Below are 16,776 nucleotides of genomic sequence, written 5' to 3'. Positions count from 1 at the left end.
ATAAAGGTACACAGACAATCTTGTACACAGTATCAGAGGGTTCACTGACCCCTGGAAACCAGTCTGTGGAATCATATCCTAGATCTCAGGCTAAAAACTCCTGTTTTAGAGTCTCAAAAGTGGTTGAATCTTACCTCTATTCTATATTTTCACCCCATACAACATTGGAGTGGCAGATGACAATAGAGAAGTGGACTTACATTCATCATTATGTTTACAAAATAGCACTCCTGTTTCCAGAACTGAGCTGAAAATTACCTGGCATGCTTTAGGAAAGTCTCCAACAATATTTCTGCCAGTTAGAAATCTCTCATTTTACCAAAGAGAAGATGTTATTGTTAATTGTAAACTGGAGAGGAACGTTATTCTTCCTCTTCTAGAAAATGTTTAATAAGGTTATTCTAACACCCGCTCCTGGATATGCCTATGTTATTAGCAATTCTGTATCATGAAAACGATTTTTCCTATTTAAAACGAATCTTAAGTCTATGTACAAATGTTTGCCTTGAATTCCTGAGGAAATGTTCGAGTTTTAGTATTGTTGTTTTTGTGGGGTTTTTTAGTAGTTCAGAGATTTTTATCTGAGGCCATTTGGCAATTTGAGCAAATGAAGTCCATTATTTCTTTTTGCCACAGATTGTTTTCTCATTTTCTGGTCTTATTCTTGATGCTAAAGAACTAGAGAAAATTCACAAACACGATTTCTGACCTTTTGAGATAATGTGTTGCCTTTCCTCATTCACATATGCTCACAGATATGTTCAATAATTATACAGTTTAGTTTAGCATCTCTGGTCTTTAGTTCCCACTATAGGTAATTAGTTGATACAAATTTGGCTAGTACCTTGAAGTTTATTATGATAAGATCTGCCCACTAATACCAGAAGCAAAATCTGGTAATGATTAATGACTCCTTTATATTTCTCTCTTTTAATGGTAGCTTGAGTAATTATTAATATTAATTTATGCTTATAAACAAAATTTTCAAAATAACATTAAGTTAAAATATGTAAAGAGCAATGAAAGTAGGCTTGAAATAAATTGTTTAAAAATCGTATCTTAACCAACTGTCTCTATCAATACTCCTACAACTTCTGTCTTTTAAACAGATTTTTCTTTGAGCAATTTGCTCTTTTCCCTATCCACCAAGTCCTAACTCATACTCTTTCTGTGGAATCCTCGTGTCTGAAAAATCTTATAAACTGTCCTAAAATATTGATCTTCTACTTAGTCTACAGTGTTCATGTTTAAATCAGCAGTGCACAAATGTGACCCTGAACTTTGAATGCAGTAGAAAAGAAGTAGGGGATGGATATTTTGTGAAGGGAGAAGTAACAGTCACAGAAATAGCCTGCATAATATATAGGTGTCTAACAGGTTCATTCTGTAAATGCTGAAGCCTACTTACTAATCTGGACTGCCATGATAGTGACAATGTCACATAAAAATAATTTTGGAAGTTAATTATAAACCAGTATTCCTAGGTTTTAAAAAAATCAGCTGTAAGTTTTAAACCACATAAATACATAACTTTTTTTGTTGCTCTAACAAATGCTTATCCAAATAATTGTTATCTCTGTCTCAGAAGTCAACATTTGCTAAATAATAATGTCTTTCTTAGGATCAGTTTCTGTTTATAAAAAGAAAAAAAAAGAGGAAGAAGTATAGCCAGCATGTCTTGCTAGGAACCAGGCAGTGTTTGAAGGGTTTCATGTGCAATAACCTATTTAATAGTCACAACAATCCTGAGAGGTAGATACTATTATTATTACCTTAATTTTACAAATGAGGATATAGAGGCCAAGACAAATTTAAGTAGCTTGCATAAGGTTAACAAGTATATAAAATAATGTATTTCCTTAAAAATACGTAGTATATGGCACAAACTAAAATACACCAAATAGTGTCTTTAAATAAATATGTGTATATACTTAAAGACTCTTAAAATGATGTAAAAACAAGATCCTCAGTTGATCACTCAATTTTTACACTGGCTCCAGTATACTATACTTAGAAGTTATGAATAAGCATAATAATTCATTTTAGTTTTATATATGTGTTCCCCAAAATCATCTAGTAAGTTAAAAAAATCTGACAGGGTATTTTCAGCACAATTGTGTTTAAACATTGACCCTTTCTCATGTTTTCTCCATTTTCTTTGGAATTTTCTAGTTTTAATAAAGATACAATGTCCACAAAGTTCTACAGTTTTAAATGTCATACAATTTTCTGTTTCACTTTTAGTTCCCTTTCTTCCCAAGCTGTTCATCTCAAGAGGCAAGTTAACTATGTGTGACTATTAATTACTTAATTTATTATGTATTGTTGCAAACGGCTAATATGATTATAATATAGAACTATGCCAATCAATTATTACATTAATAACACCTAACTTAATTTATTTTAATTGTTTTTAGTTTGTAGTGATTGACCAAAGTGAATTAGCACCTAAGATTTCATATGTAATTAAAAATTTCAACTTACTAATTATATTGTTTACTTAAAACATTGAAATTAATTTGTGTAATTCAACTGATTTTAATCTAAAATCTCAATTATTTATTTTAATTTGAAATTTAGCTTGGCAGGTTATTTCTTCAAGTAATTATTGAGTAACTAAAATTTAAAATTAACTCAAATTTGTGTGAATTGACAAGTGAATGATTTAATTTAATTGATAGAAAGGCTTGTCTCCCACTAATAGAATGTATTTCATTTCTTTTAGAGTAGTAGTTCTGTCATATATGCGGGTAACAATAGAAATATTTTACATAATAGAATTAGAATTCATACGGATTCCTTTATTGTTACTTCCAAATGTTAGTAATTTTGCTAATTTAGAGAATTCTGAGTTAATGTTAATGATGATGGTCCTTCATGCTTTATCAGTTCTGTAAGTTGTTAAAAATGTTTTGTTTATGTATATGTAAGCTGTTATTACCAACAATCCACCCATGTATTTAATGTCAAATAACTTAAACGATTTTCTACAAGCCCACACCACCAATGTCCAAACCTCTCTTTTTACCTGAAATATCCTTCACACATCTCTAATCTACACCCTCCCTTATCTCCTCCTATCAAAATCTCTACCCTTTTTTATACCTATTTAAATAAAATACTTTGTGAAATATTCACTAGCCAGTCTTATCACCCCATAACATTTTTTGGCAACAACTTTATTGAGATACAATTCACATACCGTACAATTGACCCATTTAAAGTGCACAATGATTTTAATGATTTTTGTATATTCACAGTTATGCAACCATTGCCACAATTTTAGCACATTTCATCACCTCAAAAAGAAATCTCATATTCTTTGGCTATTCCCCCCAACTTTCCCATCCTTCCTCCACAGCCCTAGAGGACCACTAATCTACTTTCTGTCTCCATAGATTTGCCTATTCTGGACATTTCATATCAGTGGAATCATATAATACGCAGTCTTTTGTGACTGGCTTCTTTTAGTTAGCATGATGTTTTCAAGGTTCATCCATGTTGTAACATGTATATCTTTTTTATGGCGAATAATATTCCATTGTGTGAATGTACCACATTTTGTTTATCCATTCTTTGTCATTTATCCATTCAAATGTTGATGGACATTTGGTTCGTTTCCACTTTTTGGCTGTTGTGACTAACAATGCTGCTATGAACTTTTATTTACAACATTTTATGTGAACATTAAGTTTTTATTTCTCTTGAGTATATGCCTAGGCATGGAATTGCTGGGTCAAATAATTACTCTATTTTTGACTTTTTGGGGAACTGCTAGGCTGTTTTCCAAAGTGGCTTCATTATTTTAATTCCCATCAGCAGTGTGGGAGGGTCCAGTTTCTCCACATTCTTCCCAATGCTGGTTATTATCTATCTTTTTTATTATAACTGCCCCCCAAATTTTGCTTATATTAATCTTAAGACACTTATTACATAAAGGCTTGTTTTGTAGATGCTGTTCTATATGTTTTCTCCCTCCTTTTAGAGGGTAAATTCCTTAAGGCTATCAACCATATCCCATGTACCTTTGAACCATGAAGAAATCTAACAACATTACTTGCCCTTAAAATGTTCCCCTTGAAAAAGTTCATTATAGGTAAACTGGAGAGCTGAGATAATTATCTAGTTAATTTATACCAAAACCAAGAGACAAAATAAAACTTTTGAGCTCTTGAAATTAAGTATTTGGGAGCTTGAATTATCAGATCATATGTTCATACTAATTAAATAATTCAAATAATGACTCAACTCATTACTTGTCTTTTCCGGGGTATGAACATCTAAAGTTAAGCTAATCTTGGTTCTATCCCAATTTCTACTAATTATGTCATTTTAACTAAATGTCTCTTAAGGTCCCCATTTTTAACATCAAGATACCACTGTGACTCTTAATCAAAAAAATAATAACTCTCTCTATCACATGGAAAAAATGTCCTATAACCAATGGACTATAATGTTATTTTGAGTATTTTAAAAAGAATAATTAGTATAGGGAACTAGCAACATGGGGAAGAAGTGTTAGAGTGTAACGGTTGGATTTTTTGTGGGGGGTGTTTTCAAAATGGTAGATTTACAATCCTTTACACACACACACGCACACACACACACACACACACACACGCACACACACACACACGCGCGTACATACTCTAACCAAAGTCAAGAATCTGAAACTTAGAAGAAATGCATTATGTGAATTTAAGAATGAGAAAAATATAGAAATAAGGGAGGTCTACTAAGAGAAATAGAATGTAGTCAATGGGAGGTTCTCCTAAATGACAATCACTTTCCCCACGTGACTCACCTTTGAAGCTCGTCACAGTTCCCATGCACTTTCACTGATGTTTAGAGGGCAGTACCTGTTCAGACTGTTTTTCTTATTGTTAACCAGTCAAATTCTTTGCATTTCGTACAATCTCTGTTCTACCAATTCAAACTAAAATCAGGTATCAAATGATAGGGACGGAGGAGGAAACTGTTGCTTAGAATTTTTTTAAATTATGAAAGTTTCAGGCATACAACATTATAATTCAACATCTGTATAAATACAAAGTGATCACCTTCACAATTCTAATTACCATCCATCACTGTACATTTGTCCCCCTGTGCTTATTTACTTAGAATTTTTTTAAGGTTGACAATTCCTACCTCCCTAAATCTCTATTTGACTGCATTTCACATACTCATTTACTTACTCAGTAACAGTTTTTGAATACTTAGTGACTATGTAGAACTCTGGGGTTCGGAGACTGATAGGAAAAAAAAGTCAGCAGGAGAATCAGCTCTGCTACCCCTACTCAGCAACTCAAATAACCAGGAATTATGGTATAGAATATGCCTATCCTAATAAGTGAAAATAGACAATTAAGATGATCAGATGGATAATTTAGGCCTTTAAATGTTCTAACTTGAAATGTTCATCTACCAGAGGCAAAGTTGTTTATTTAAGGAGTGAATGTTACCTAAAAACTGAGCTAATAAGAAAGGAAGATAAAAGCAAAATATTAGGGCATACAAGAAGGAAGAACTCAAGAGTCTAGAAAATTATAATAATAAAATGAAAGGAACAGAGTTCTAAAAACTAAGAGTTTTTCAGGGAAATGTGTTATTTAAAGAAGAAAAAGGAATATAAGCCAAAAGCACAGAAAAAATTTACTATAATTGTTTAATGGAATAAGAATGTAAATACTATAGATGAGAACAAGGTCAGTTGTTTCATAGATGCAGATAAACTCTGACTCAGATCATGTCTGCTTGAGTCAGGCCTAACTATTCCGCACAGTCCAATTCTAATATGATTAATGAAGATTCTTTTCCTGACAAAGCTAGAATTTTTTAAAAATTCCTTAACATTTATACTTAAGATGTTTTCAGTACAAAGTCTAACTAGACTGGAATCAACCTGATATTTGTATTTAGGGGAAAATATCTTTTAAACATTCTGGATTCTCTGAAATGCATTTTGCTCAGGATTTTCCCCTTAATTTTTAAACCCAAATGTGTTTTAAGGGAAATTTAATCCATATGTCCCTGACTCACTCACACTTAACTCATCAAAATGTTGTTTAGTAAAAGCTATTTGATGTTGAAAAAGCCTTATGAGTCTTTATAAGTCTTTTTTCTCTCTCTTTGAATTAGGAAGTTGCTTTGCAGTCATAAATAGTATACCCAAAGGGCTCATGTTCAGCTTCAAACAGAGAATTCGCAAAGCTCTTAGAGACAACATTAACACATGCCCATTTCTTACAAAAGCTAAAATACTTAAACTTCTAAGTTAATTTTTTAATTCAGCTGAAAAGTTTTGAAAATCAATAAAAGCTTCACCTTGAATATCTAGCCTTCTTAGCCTTTCTTCATTATTTTTACAATGTCTACAAGGCCATTTTAGAGTCTGCAAATATTTTACTGTATCCATCTTTCTGTATCTCCAAAAATGTATGTCCTCTCCAACCATGGATTCTGTAGTCTATAAAAACACTTTTAAGGTACTTTTAACTGTAACAACATCCCACTAACCACACTTTGTAAATTTAAAATATAATAAAAGGACATAATTCAACTATGTTTGTTAGACATCAACCATGATTCAGCTCACATATAAGTTCTTACATCTTTTTTTTATTTTAAGAATAAGCCATTCTTTGTTATGCTGCAAATCTTTCACAAACCACAGTGATGAGGTCTATTCTTTCTAATACAGTGTTCTAGTTGAAACCGGTTTTTATTTTTTACTGTTTTCTCTGTATGGAGAGTTTCCCACAAAGTAATCCCTCTACAGATTTATAGTTATACTTACTACCAACCTGGAAAGTAGTGGCAATGAACAATTCAACTCACTTATCAATAGACCATCTCTCTCCTATATGTAGGCAGCTAATATTTCAAATGTCGTGTTTTTTAAAGGGGATATGATGAGGATATTATTCCCCTGTTGAAAACATATGGGTCACCATGTTTGTCACACTTGGAGGAAAAAAAATGTGAGATAACAAAACTGTTTTCCTAATGCCGAACTGTGGGCGTTAGCAACTTGGAGAAGAGGAAGAGGTGAGGTTTCATCACTGCCTCACTTCTGAGTGCTCTGCCCTCCCTCTGAAAGACTTTGGCACTAATTCACAAATAGGTAAAAAACTGATTTTGCCACTACATTTAGAGCAGTGCCATACAAAAGGACAAATTAGTCTGCATACTGAAAATATTTTATTTATTTAATTATTTTGTTTTGATGACTTAGCGCTATGGAACCAGAGCGACAGCCTGCAAAGGTACCTCAACATAAACAGTCAGCACTAAGGACAAGTTTTACATGGAAATCCATTTATAAGTAGTTATTCCAGTAGAATCTGCTCCATCAGATCAATTATCAGTCCAATAAATATAAATCTAGAACTTTTTATCAGCAAATAAGAAGAGAAAGTCAGCCTCAGTTTGCTGGCTAAATATTGTTAAATATCTTCTTTCCAGATAAAATGTTTAGGCAGTTTTATTGATCAGAAGATGACAGATAGTAATGTTTTATGTGTTTTTTCCTCAAAGTTCTGTTGAATTTTTCCTTCATTTTAAGTCACTAACAGATGAAACAGCTAAATACAGTTGTAGTGCTATTTCAGTTCAATTTGTGTCTAAAACAGGAATGTTAAGAACCAAATATCACAGAAAACTTTCTTTAAAAATAAATCTTGCATCTAAGATTGGGTTGTGTGGGTAAGTCTTCATTTACCAGCAAGTTTTCGGGGTGGGGGGGGTGGAATGAGCTAGTTAAAGTAGTAAAGAGTAAGTGTGGATGGGCAAATGATGCTGGCAGATAGCTTTACAACTCTATGAATTAGGTATTATACTTCATTCTAGGATGTGGAAACTTAGGGTCAGACGTTGGGGTATTTATTTATGATCACATAACAAATATCAATACATGAGCCAAGAAGTGAGCCCACTTTTCTTTCTCCAAAAGCCCTTGTTCATTCTACTACATCAGTGTTTTGTTTTGGTTTTCTTTTTAAATCCTGAATTATAACCCATTGGTGTGTTTGTTAGCAAATCAATTACTTGGACTATTACCAGCATTATTTGTAAATGGAATAAAATGAAAAGAAAAGATTCAAATAGAAAATGTCAAAATTCATCACACACAATAAAGAAAAGAGCTGGAAGGACCTGTTGGGTCCTTATTCTCTGTTGCCAGATCCCAACTTACCTCAGGTTGGATGTGGTTATCCAAACAAAACAAATATAAAATATTGAATATCTACTGTGTGCCAGACATTATGCTGGATGCTTGAAGCAAAAAGACACATATGATTAAAGTTCCTGCTTTCAAGGAGTTTACAGTGTAGAGGAAGGACAGATAATGAAAAGAAAAGAAAAAAAATCCTACATCTACAAAGGAAGCCATGATAACACAAAACAGGGCCCTTGACCGCCATGTGGATTCTGGATGGGTGTTCCTTTTAGTTAATCATAAGTAAAAGATTTAGAAAGATTTGGAGTTGTTACAGATGACATGTAAACATAGTATGCTAAACTACCACCTTCTCTGTGAAACTACAGTAGGTCTAAATTATTCGGGTAGAAGTATGAGGCAGAAATCTCTGTAGGTTACTGGGGTGGGGGGCATTTTGTGCCATGAGGTACCTGTATTTTATCCTAAAGGCTACAGTGAGACAATGAACGACTTTTAAGCATGAAAAGATCTAATTTATGTTTTTTAAAAAATTACTCAGGCCACTGTACAGATTATGGTTTTAGGATGTCCAGACTTGAGGCAGGAGGCTGTTGTCCAGATCAGAGGTGATGAGAGCCTAAACTAAATTGGGGTGGAAGAAAGAGGAGAGGAGGGCAACTTCTAACAACACTTATGAGGTAAGATGTGAAGGACTATGATAATTGACCAGTTGTGAGGAGTAAGAACAAGGGGAATCTGTCCCGGGAGAAGAAATGATGTGGAAGCTGTTAAATGTGTTTGGGAGTGTAGACGCAGTGTTTTAGGGGAGAGAAGAATGAAGATGACTGGTCAGATTGGTCTGTTGGGTATCCAAATTTTTCAAATGTATAGAATGGTTTGAAATTTGAGAACCAAGTTGGGCATGGAGCTCATAATTTAAACCTCTGAGATCACCCAAGGAAAGTGAGAATATAAAAACAGAAGAGTAGTAGCCCAAAGTCAGATCCCCTGTGGAACAACAAGGTTTAATTGGCCAACAAAGGACAGCTAGCTCCTCAGGGATACCAAGAAGGAAGTCAGGCAGAAAGAGAACAGGAGAGAAGACAGGCTTACCTTGGAGATATTGCAAGTTCGGTTCCAGACCACCACAAAACAAGTATTGCAATGAATCGAGGCACATGAATTTTTTGTTTTCCCAGTGCATAGAAAAGTTATGTTTAATGTTTATATCATATTGTAGTCTATTAAGCATGCAATAGCATTGTGTCTAAAAAAATGTACATGCCTTAATGTAAAAATACTTTGTTAAAAAAATGCTAACTGTCATCTGAGCCTCCAGCAGGTCATAATCTTTTTGCTGGTGGAGGGTCTTGCCCAGATGTTGATGGCTGCTGACCTATCAGGGTGGTGGGTGCTGAAGGTGGGGTGGCTGTGACAGTTTCTTGAAATAAGACCACAGTGAAGTTTGCCACAGGGATTGACGCTTCCTTTCACGAATGATTTCTCTGTAGCGTGCAGTGCTGTTTGAGAACATTTGCCCACAATAGAGCAGCTTTCAAAATTAGGCTCAGTCCTCTCAAACCCCACCACTGCTTTATCAACTAAGTTTATGTACTATTCTTAATCCCTTGTTGTCATTTCAGCAGTCTTCACAGCATCTTCACCAGAAGTAGATTCCATCTCAAGAAACCAGTTTCTTTGCTCATCTATGTGAAGCAACTCCTCAACTCTTCAAGTTTTATCATGAGATTGCAGCAATTCAGTCACCTCTTCCGGTTCCACTTCTAATTCTAGTTCTCTTGCTATTTCCACCACATCTGCAGTTACTTCCTCCAGTGAAGTCTTAAACCCCTCAAAGTCATCCATAAGGGTTGAAATCAACTTCTTCCAAACACCTGTTAATGTTGACATTTTTACCTCTTCCCATGAATCACGAATCTTCTTAATGGCATCTAGTATGGTGAATCCTTTCCAGAAGGTTTTCCATTTACTTTGCCCAAATTCATGAAAGGAGTCACTATTTATGGCAGCTATAGCCTTTTGAAATGTATTTCTTAAATAATGAGACTTGAAAGTCAAAATGACTCCTTGATCCATGGGCTGCAGAATGGAAATTATGTTAGCAGGCATGAAAACAACATTAATCTCCTTGTACATCTCCATCAGAGCTCTTGGGTGACCAGGTGCATTGTCAATGAGCAGTAATAATTTGAAAGGAACCTTTTTTTCTGAGCAGTAGGTCTTAACAGTGGGCTTAAAATATTCAGTAAACCATGTTGTCAACAGATGTGCTGTCATCCAGGCTTTGTTAGTGCATTTTATAGAGCACAGGCAGAATAGATTCAGCATAATTCTTAAGGGCCCTAGGATTTTCAGAATGGTAAATGAGCTTTGGCTTCAACCTAAAGTCACCAACTGCATTAGCCTCTAACAAAAGAGTCAGCCTGTCCTTTAAAGCTTTGAAGCCAGGCCTTGACTTCTTCTCTCTGGCTATGAAAGTCCTGGATGGCATCTTCTTCCAATAGAAGACCATTTCATCTACATTGAACATCTGTTGTTTAGTGTAGCCTCCTTCATGAATTATCTTGGCTAGATCTTCTGGATAAGTTGCTGCAGCTTCTACATCAGCACTTGCTGCTTCACCTTTCACCTTTATATTACGGAGATGGCTTCTTTCCTTAAATCTCATGGACCAACCTCTGCTAGCTTCAGACATATCTTCTGCAGGTTCCTCACCTCTCTCAGTCTTCATAGAATTGAAGAGAGTCAGAGCCTTGCTCTGGATTAGGTTTTGGATTAAGGGAATGCTGTGGCTGCTTTGATCTTCTATCCAGACCACTAAAACTTTCTCCAGTCAGCAATAAGGCTGTTTCCCTTTCTTATCATTCATACGTTCACTGGAATAGCACTTTTAATTTCCTTCAAGAACTTTTCCTTTGCATTCACAACTTGGCTAACTCTTTGGCACAAGAGGCCTAGCTTTTGGCCTATCTCTGCTTTCGACCTGCCTTCCTCACTAAGCTTACTCATTTCTAGCTTTTGATTTTAAGTGAGAGACCTGTGACTCTTCCTTTCACTTGAATACTTACAGGCCAATGTAGGGTTGTTAATTGGCCTAATTTCAATATTGTTGTGTCTCAGGGAATAGGGAGAGAGAGAGACAAGAGAATGGAATGGTCAGTGGAGCAGTCAGAACAAACACAACATTTACCAATTAAGTTTAGTCTTACATGGGTAGGGTTCATGGTGCCCCAAAACAATTACAGTATTAATGTCAATGATCACTGATCACACATCACCATAGCAAATATAATAATAATGAAAAAGTTTGAAATATTATGAGAATTACCAAAATGTGACACAGAGACTTGGAGTGTGCAAGTGCTATTGGGAAAATGGTGCTGATAGAGCTTCTGGATGCAGGGTTGCCACAAACCTTCAATTTGTAAAAAACACAGTCTCTGCCAAGTGCAATAAAATGAGTTATGTCTATAGTATGCTTTAGAAGTCAAGGAACTCTGGCTCAGTCATTTTCAAACTGGTATTTCTTGGAACACAGTTATTTTGAAATATGCTAATGAGAAAAAGAGTATAGTTAAAGGTATTTGGAAAATTCTGGGTTTAAAAATAAAATGTTACACAGATTGTGTTTTTGTTTTGTTTTTTTAATTGATGGAAGGACTTTTCCAAACTTTTAGCATATTAATTAATATGTATGTCCCTAACACCTTGGCCTAAGTAGAGGATGAGGGTGAAGCCAAAAGGAGTGAATAGGAATGAGGAACTAAGAGGTGAAAACTGAAGTCCAGAAGCTTAACAAAGGAGAGGAGACCAAGATAAAAGAGTAGCTAAAGTGGAGGAGGGTAGGACCGAATGCCAGGTGGAGAGAGTAACTGACTTGAACAGGAGGAAAGTTACATTTTCTGGAGAAAAAGAGATAACAATAAATGCAGAGGCAGAAAAATCTTTAGATAGAGGAAGACATTAAGATAAATAACCAAATTTCATTTTCTCCAAAATATGAATACTTCATTTATTATACGGTCAGGATGGATGAATGTTCATATGTGAATTTTTCTAGGAAGGGGCCATATATTTAGTCATCTTCTCTAAGAGATGTGTGAGCCCGAAAAAGGACAGACACCACTGCTCCAAACTGTAATACCTGAGCTTTAATCTTTGGTTCCTTGACCTAAAAAAATCTGACATTTGAGGCTACATGTGTTTTTTCAGTCCCATCTCACACTGCTCCCCTTCACACCTCCTAATCGCTGGCCCATCTTATTTCCTACTGTCTATATCCTGCATCTGTTTGTTCAAACTCTTCTCCTGCTTCACAACACTCTTCCCCGCATGTGCACCAGTCTGAATCCTACCCATCCATCACAGCTCACTTCAGTTCACTGCCTCACCCTGACCCCCCACAAAGGCTGGAAATCATCACAGTTCTGTGAATGCCTATAGAATTTGTTTTCTGTCCTTCTCTCGGTGGGAGGCAGTATACATAACAGTAAATACCCTGGAGTCAGATCACCAGGTTTGAATCCTGTCTCTACCATTTCCTAGTTGTGTGACCTTCCCTAAGTTACTTCAGCTCCCAGTCTCATTTTCTCTCTGTAAAATGGAGATCATAGCAGTACCTATCTCCTAGGTACATTATGAGGAACAAATGAGAGTCATACACGTTAAGTGCTTTAACAATGCTTAGCTAAACCCTTTCTCCCTTATGCCCTTTCTCCCTTATGCTATGCTTATTCCTGTATATTTCTTATCTTTACTATGTATTTTAAGCTCTTTGTGGGTAAAATCCATGTCTTATACATTATTGCATTCTCTCTCAGCGCACAAAACAGTGTATAATTTTTGTTGACTACATGAATGAATGAATGCTGAGTTAAATGTCTCTCTAAGCATTTAATTTACAAAGAGGAAACAACTTACACCCTGGGAAAAATATGGCAGTTATAAAATTATGTCATTTAAAAAAATAATAGTATGCGTGTGATATAGCTGGACTGACCAATTACATTATAACTCTTACTGGTTTTCAGCATATTTTAAATTGATCTCTTCTATAAAATGTAACGTTTTTCATATTTTTTTTAATTAATTTATTTATTTATTTATGGCTGTGTTGGGTCTTCGTTTCTGTGCGAGGGCTTTCTCTAGTTGCGGCAAGTGGGGGCCACTCTTCATCGCAGTGCACAGACCTCTCATTATCGCGGCCTCTCTTGTTGCAGAGCACAGGCTCCAGACGCACAGGCTCAGTAATTGTGGCTCACGGGCCTAGTTGCTCCGCGGCATGTGGGATCTTCCCAGACCAGGGCTCGAACCCGTGTCCCCTGCACTGGCAGGCAGACTCTCAACCACTGCGCCACCAGGGAAGCCCTGTTTTTCATATTTTTAAAGAACGATTTGAAATCAATTCCAGAAAAATATAAAAGATGTAATCTATTATTTTAATTGACCTTTTTACTATGACATATAAATGCAACAATGGTGTATATCGTTTTCTATATTCTATATTCAATTCCATAAACACAGATGCTTACTGTGTGACAGAGCCTGTGTTAGATGCAGAAGATAAAGCCCCAGTCTTCAAGTAGCTTATGCCAAATGGGAGAAACAGCCTTCTAAACACACAATATTCGATATAAGTGCTGCAATAAAGATGTGCCCGGGAAACCATGGGAATGTAAAGACAAGGCACTAGTCCAACCAAGAGGTGGAAAGACCTAGTCCTCCTGGTCCAGTAGATTTAAGTCATCTCCCCTGCTTTATTCACTCATCCAGTCTAGTAGGAACTTACTCTTCTTGATCATTAAATGATATCCTAGTGCTATAAAAGAGTCAATACTCGTCCAGAGAGTGAAAAATGGATTCCATATGTTGAACTGAATGTGATATAACTAGAAACACAAATCTCAGCTGGCTCACCTAGTGCATCAAAAGGCAGAGCAAATTATCACAATGAACATAAAAACTATCACCGTTTTTAGTATATTTTTGTGCTGGAAAATAAGTCAGTAATATTTTACTTAGAGTATATATGCTTTGTAAGCTTTTTCTTCTATAAAGTTGTCTTTGTAGAAAATGCACTAGTTTCTGTGGGTTTCTTTTTAACATAAAGTATTATCTGTCCTACAAGGGCATCAAAAAACATAAATGGTATGTTAAAGTTAGAGCCTATCAGATTCTCTCTCAGGACTTTTAAAAATTGTTTATTGTAAACACATTAAATGAGATTTTAGATAGATGTCTACCATGGTGAACAGATATTTTGTTAAAATGCAGCCTTCAATTGCTCTTATATAGAGGGCTCCACTCTTTCTGTTTCTGTTTCAGACTCTGGTAAGCTGAGTTTTACCAGAGGTAGGTTTGCTCAAATCTGAAAAGATTCATGTGCATTCTCAAGCACCTGTCTCATTTTGCACAGTAATAATCTAAGGAAACCACTGCACTGTGGGGATGATTGATTATTGTTCATCTCAGTCTAAGGATAGGTTGTGTTCAGAAAGTCACCAGAGAGCACAAAGAGGCCACTTCTTGGGCACAGTGAGCTTGGTATAAAATTTGGATTTATAGAGTGTTTATAATCAGTAGTGTGGTGTGTGTATGCTAGGGAAGGAGATAATAATGCTGGAAGTTAAATTTATAACTCTTGGGTTATGTATTTTATCAGTTGTTCAAGTTATATTTTCCTGATTTAAGCAAAAATATTCTGTAACTCTTTTCATCGCAAGAAAAGTTTTTGAAAATTTCAGAGCATCATTATTCTGATAATATATTTGGACCACTAACAATATTCTCTGTACATTAAGGAAAGCGTCACTGGTAGAGATTTTGTTACTATACTTTCTTTTTTTCTGAGGCATTTCAAATGCTTGAAACCCAGGGAAGTCAGTACTCTGGGTAAAAGGAATCTCAGATCTTCTGCAGCATTTTCCCCCTAACTTCCCTCTCCCTCAGGCACATACACAGACATCTCCATTTTCTTAATGCCTAAAGTTTTCCTAGGATTCCAAAACAAAGTTCCAACTTTCTCATATTCTCATATTCTTCAATTGCTTTGAGATTCAAACATTTTATTATTTTAATTCTGTGGGGGAAACATTTTCTTTAAATTGATAGTGCCCTACTTAAAAATAAGTCCAAAGCAGTGACAAATATTTTAGATATGTTCAGTCACTCATGCTGTTAGTTATTTTCCTACAAATTTTATCACATTATAGAGTTGTAAATTTTTACTTATATTTTCATCTTAAAAATTTTTTGAAATGATATCCTTTTTCAGTAAACATAAAGGATCTCAGATTAGTTTTATTTCTTCTAAATAATGCAGGATTTTAAGTTTAGTAATTTTACAAAGATTAGTCAACGCTTATTATCCCAAAATAATGGTCTTTTACATGTTCCAAAAGCAAATTGAACATGTGGTTTCAAAGTAAGTGAGTTTGGAGTAAATCCATACAGCTGATAAAATTGTATTAATATTAAACTAAGGTTAGAAAATATTCAAGTGACTCTAAAATACATCATAATTTCATGTACACTAAGTATAGTTTTTGCCAACTGAAAGTCATCAAATAATTGTAACGATGCCAGTTTTAATTAAACTTCAGCTCCTTGTCCCTATGTATATATTCTTTGTCGTGCTTTATATTGAAACTTGTAAAGAATTTTAGCATCATTTGAGAATTTAATCGCCATAATTGACTTTTAATAGCCAGAATGCTGTTGACCCCCCTTAAAAAATGATTAATTCCTGGATCTGAGGAAGAGAAAAGCAGCCCCTGACCTCAGGAAACAAATGGACCTGACCCTTACAAGGAGGCCTCGGTATCATTGGGAGCTGGCCTGGGGCTCACAACTCCGCCATGGTGCTCTCCTGTTGGACATAAACAACCTCACAGAATACCAGCATCAGACAAGGCCACGTGATGATGTGAGGCAAAAAACAACTTTGTAATTTTGTCTAAGCACAGACAAAAACAGGGTCACTCTGCACAACGCCTACACATTAACATCCCCCTTCCGTCATTATAGGAGTGACTGCTACTTCTTTGTCAATTACAGTTTTTAGCCTAGGTCTAGTCCTAGATAAGATTTATTAAGATCTCCAATCACAGAATTATTGCCACTCCCTGACAGAGCCCAACCCGGAGCAAAGCCCTGCTTCCTTGAACCCTTCCCCAAATCACTTAACAAAGGCCCTGATCCTACAATACAATAAGTCCTTTCTGACACCCTCTTACTTAGTCATCTCATGGTTCCTTCCCATGTCTCCCTCACTGCAAGTGAGCAATCAACCCAACTGTCTACACTACAGTTATGTTGCTGGTGGTCTTTGGCAGGAAGGTATTGACACATCCATAGCCCCAAAATTGTGAACACTGAACTAGTAGTTAAATAAAAATGTAAAAGAACTGTGTAAACTGTAAAGTTCTTTTTAAAAGTTGATGTATTAAGACTTATAGGCTTAGAATTATGTTTTCAGTAGAATCCTCCAAACCCACAAGTGGTTTTTAACATTCTAACTTTAAATTATATTTGATGAATAGTTCCCTTCCTAAATATAAAACATATGTATTTTCTACTCTAGGTTTACCCTCTCA

General features: G+C 35.4%; 1 protein-coding gene across 8 annotated transcripts in view; it reads left to right on the top strand.

The window, feature by feature from the left end:
• Positions 1 to 16,776, top strand: part of NBEA (neurobeachin) — a 629,474-nt gene that overhangs the window by 406,789 nt on the left and 205,909 nt on the right. For 5 of the 8 annotated variants that reach the window (XM_061171071.1, XM_061171074.1, XM_061171073.1 and 2 more), the window contains exon 40: positions 2,245 to 2,277. The exons of the other annotated variants lie outside the window; for them this stretch is intronic. In XM_061171071.1, coding sequence (XP_061027054.1) covers positions 2,245 to 2,277 — 33 coding nt within the window. The remainder of the gene's footprint in view (positions 1 to 2,244; positions 2,278 to 16,776) is intronic. 8 annotated transcript variants of the gene reach the window in all.

Source organism: Eubalaena glacialis, chromosome 16 (genome assembly GCF_028564815.1).
Source record: "Eubalaena glacialis isolate mEubGla1 chromosome 16, mEubGla1.1.hap2.+ XY, whole genome shotgun sequence".
Classification (NCBI taxonomy): Eukaryota; Metazoa; Chordata; class Mammalia; order Artiodactyla; family Balaenidae; genus Eubalaena; species Eubalaena glacialis.
Note: the sequence above shows the minus strand (reverse complement) of the source record. Positions and strands in the feature narration are given on the sequence as shown.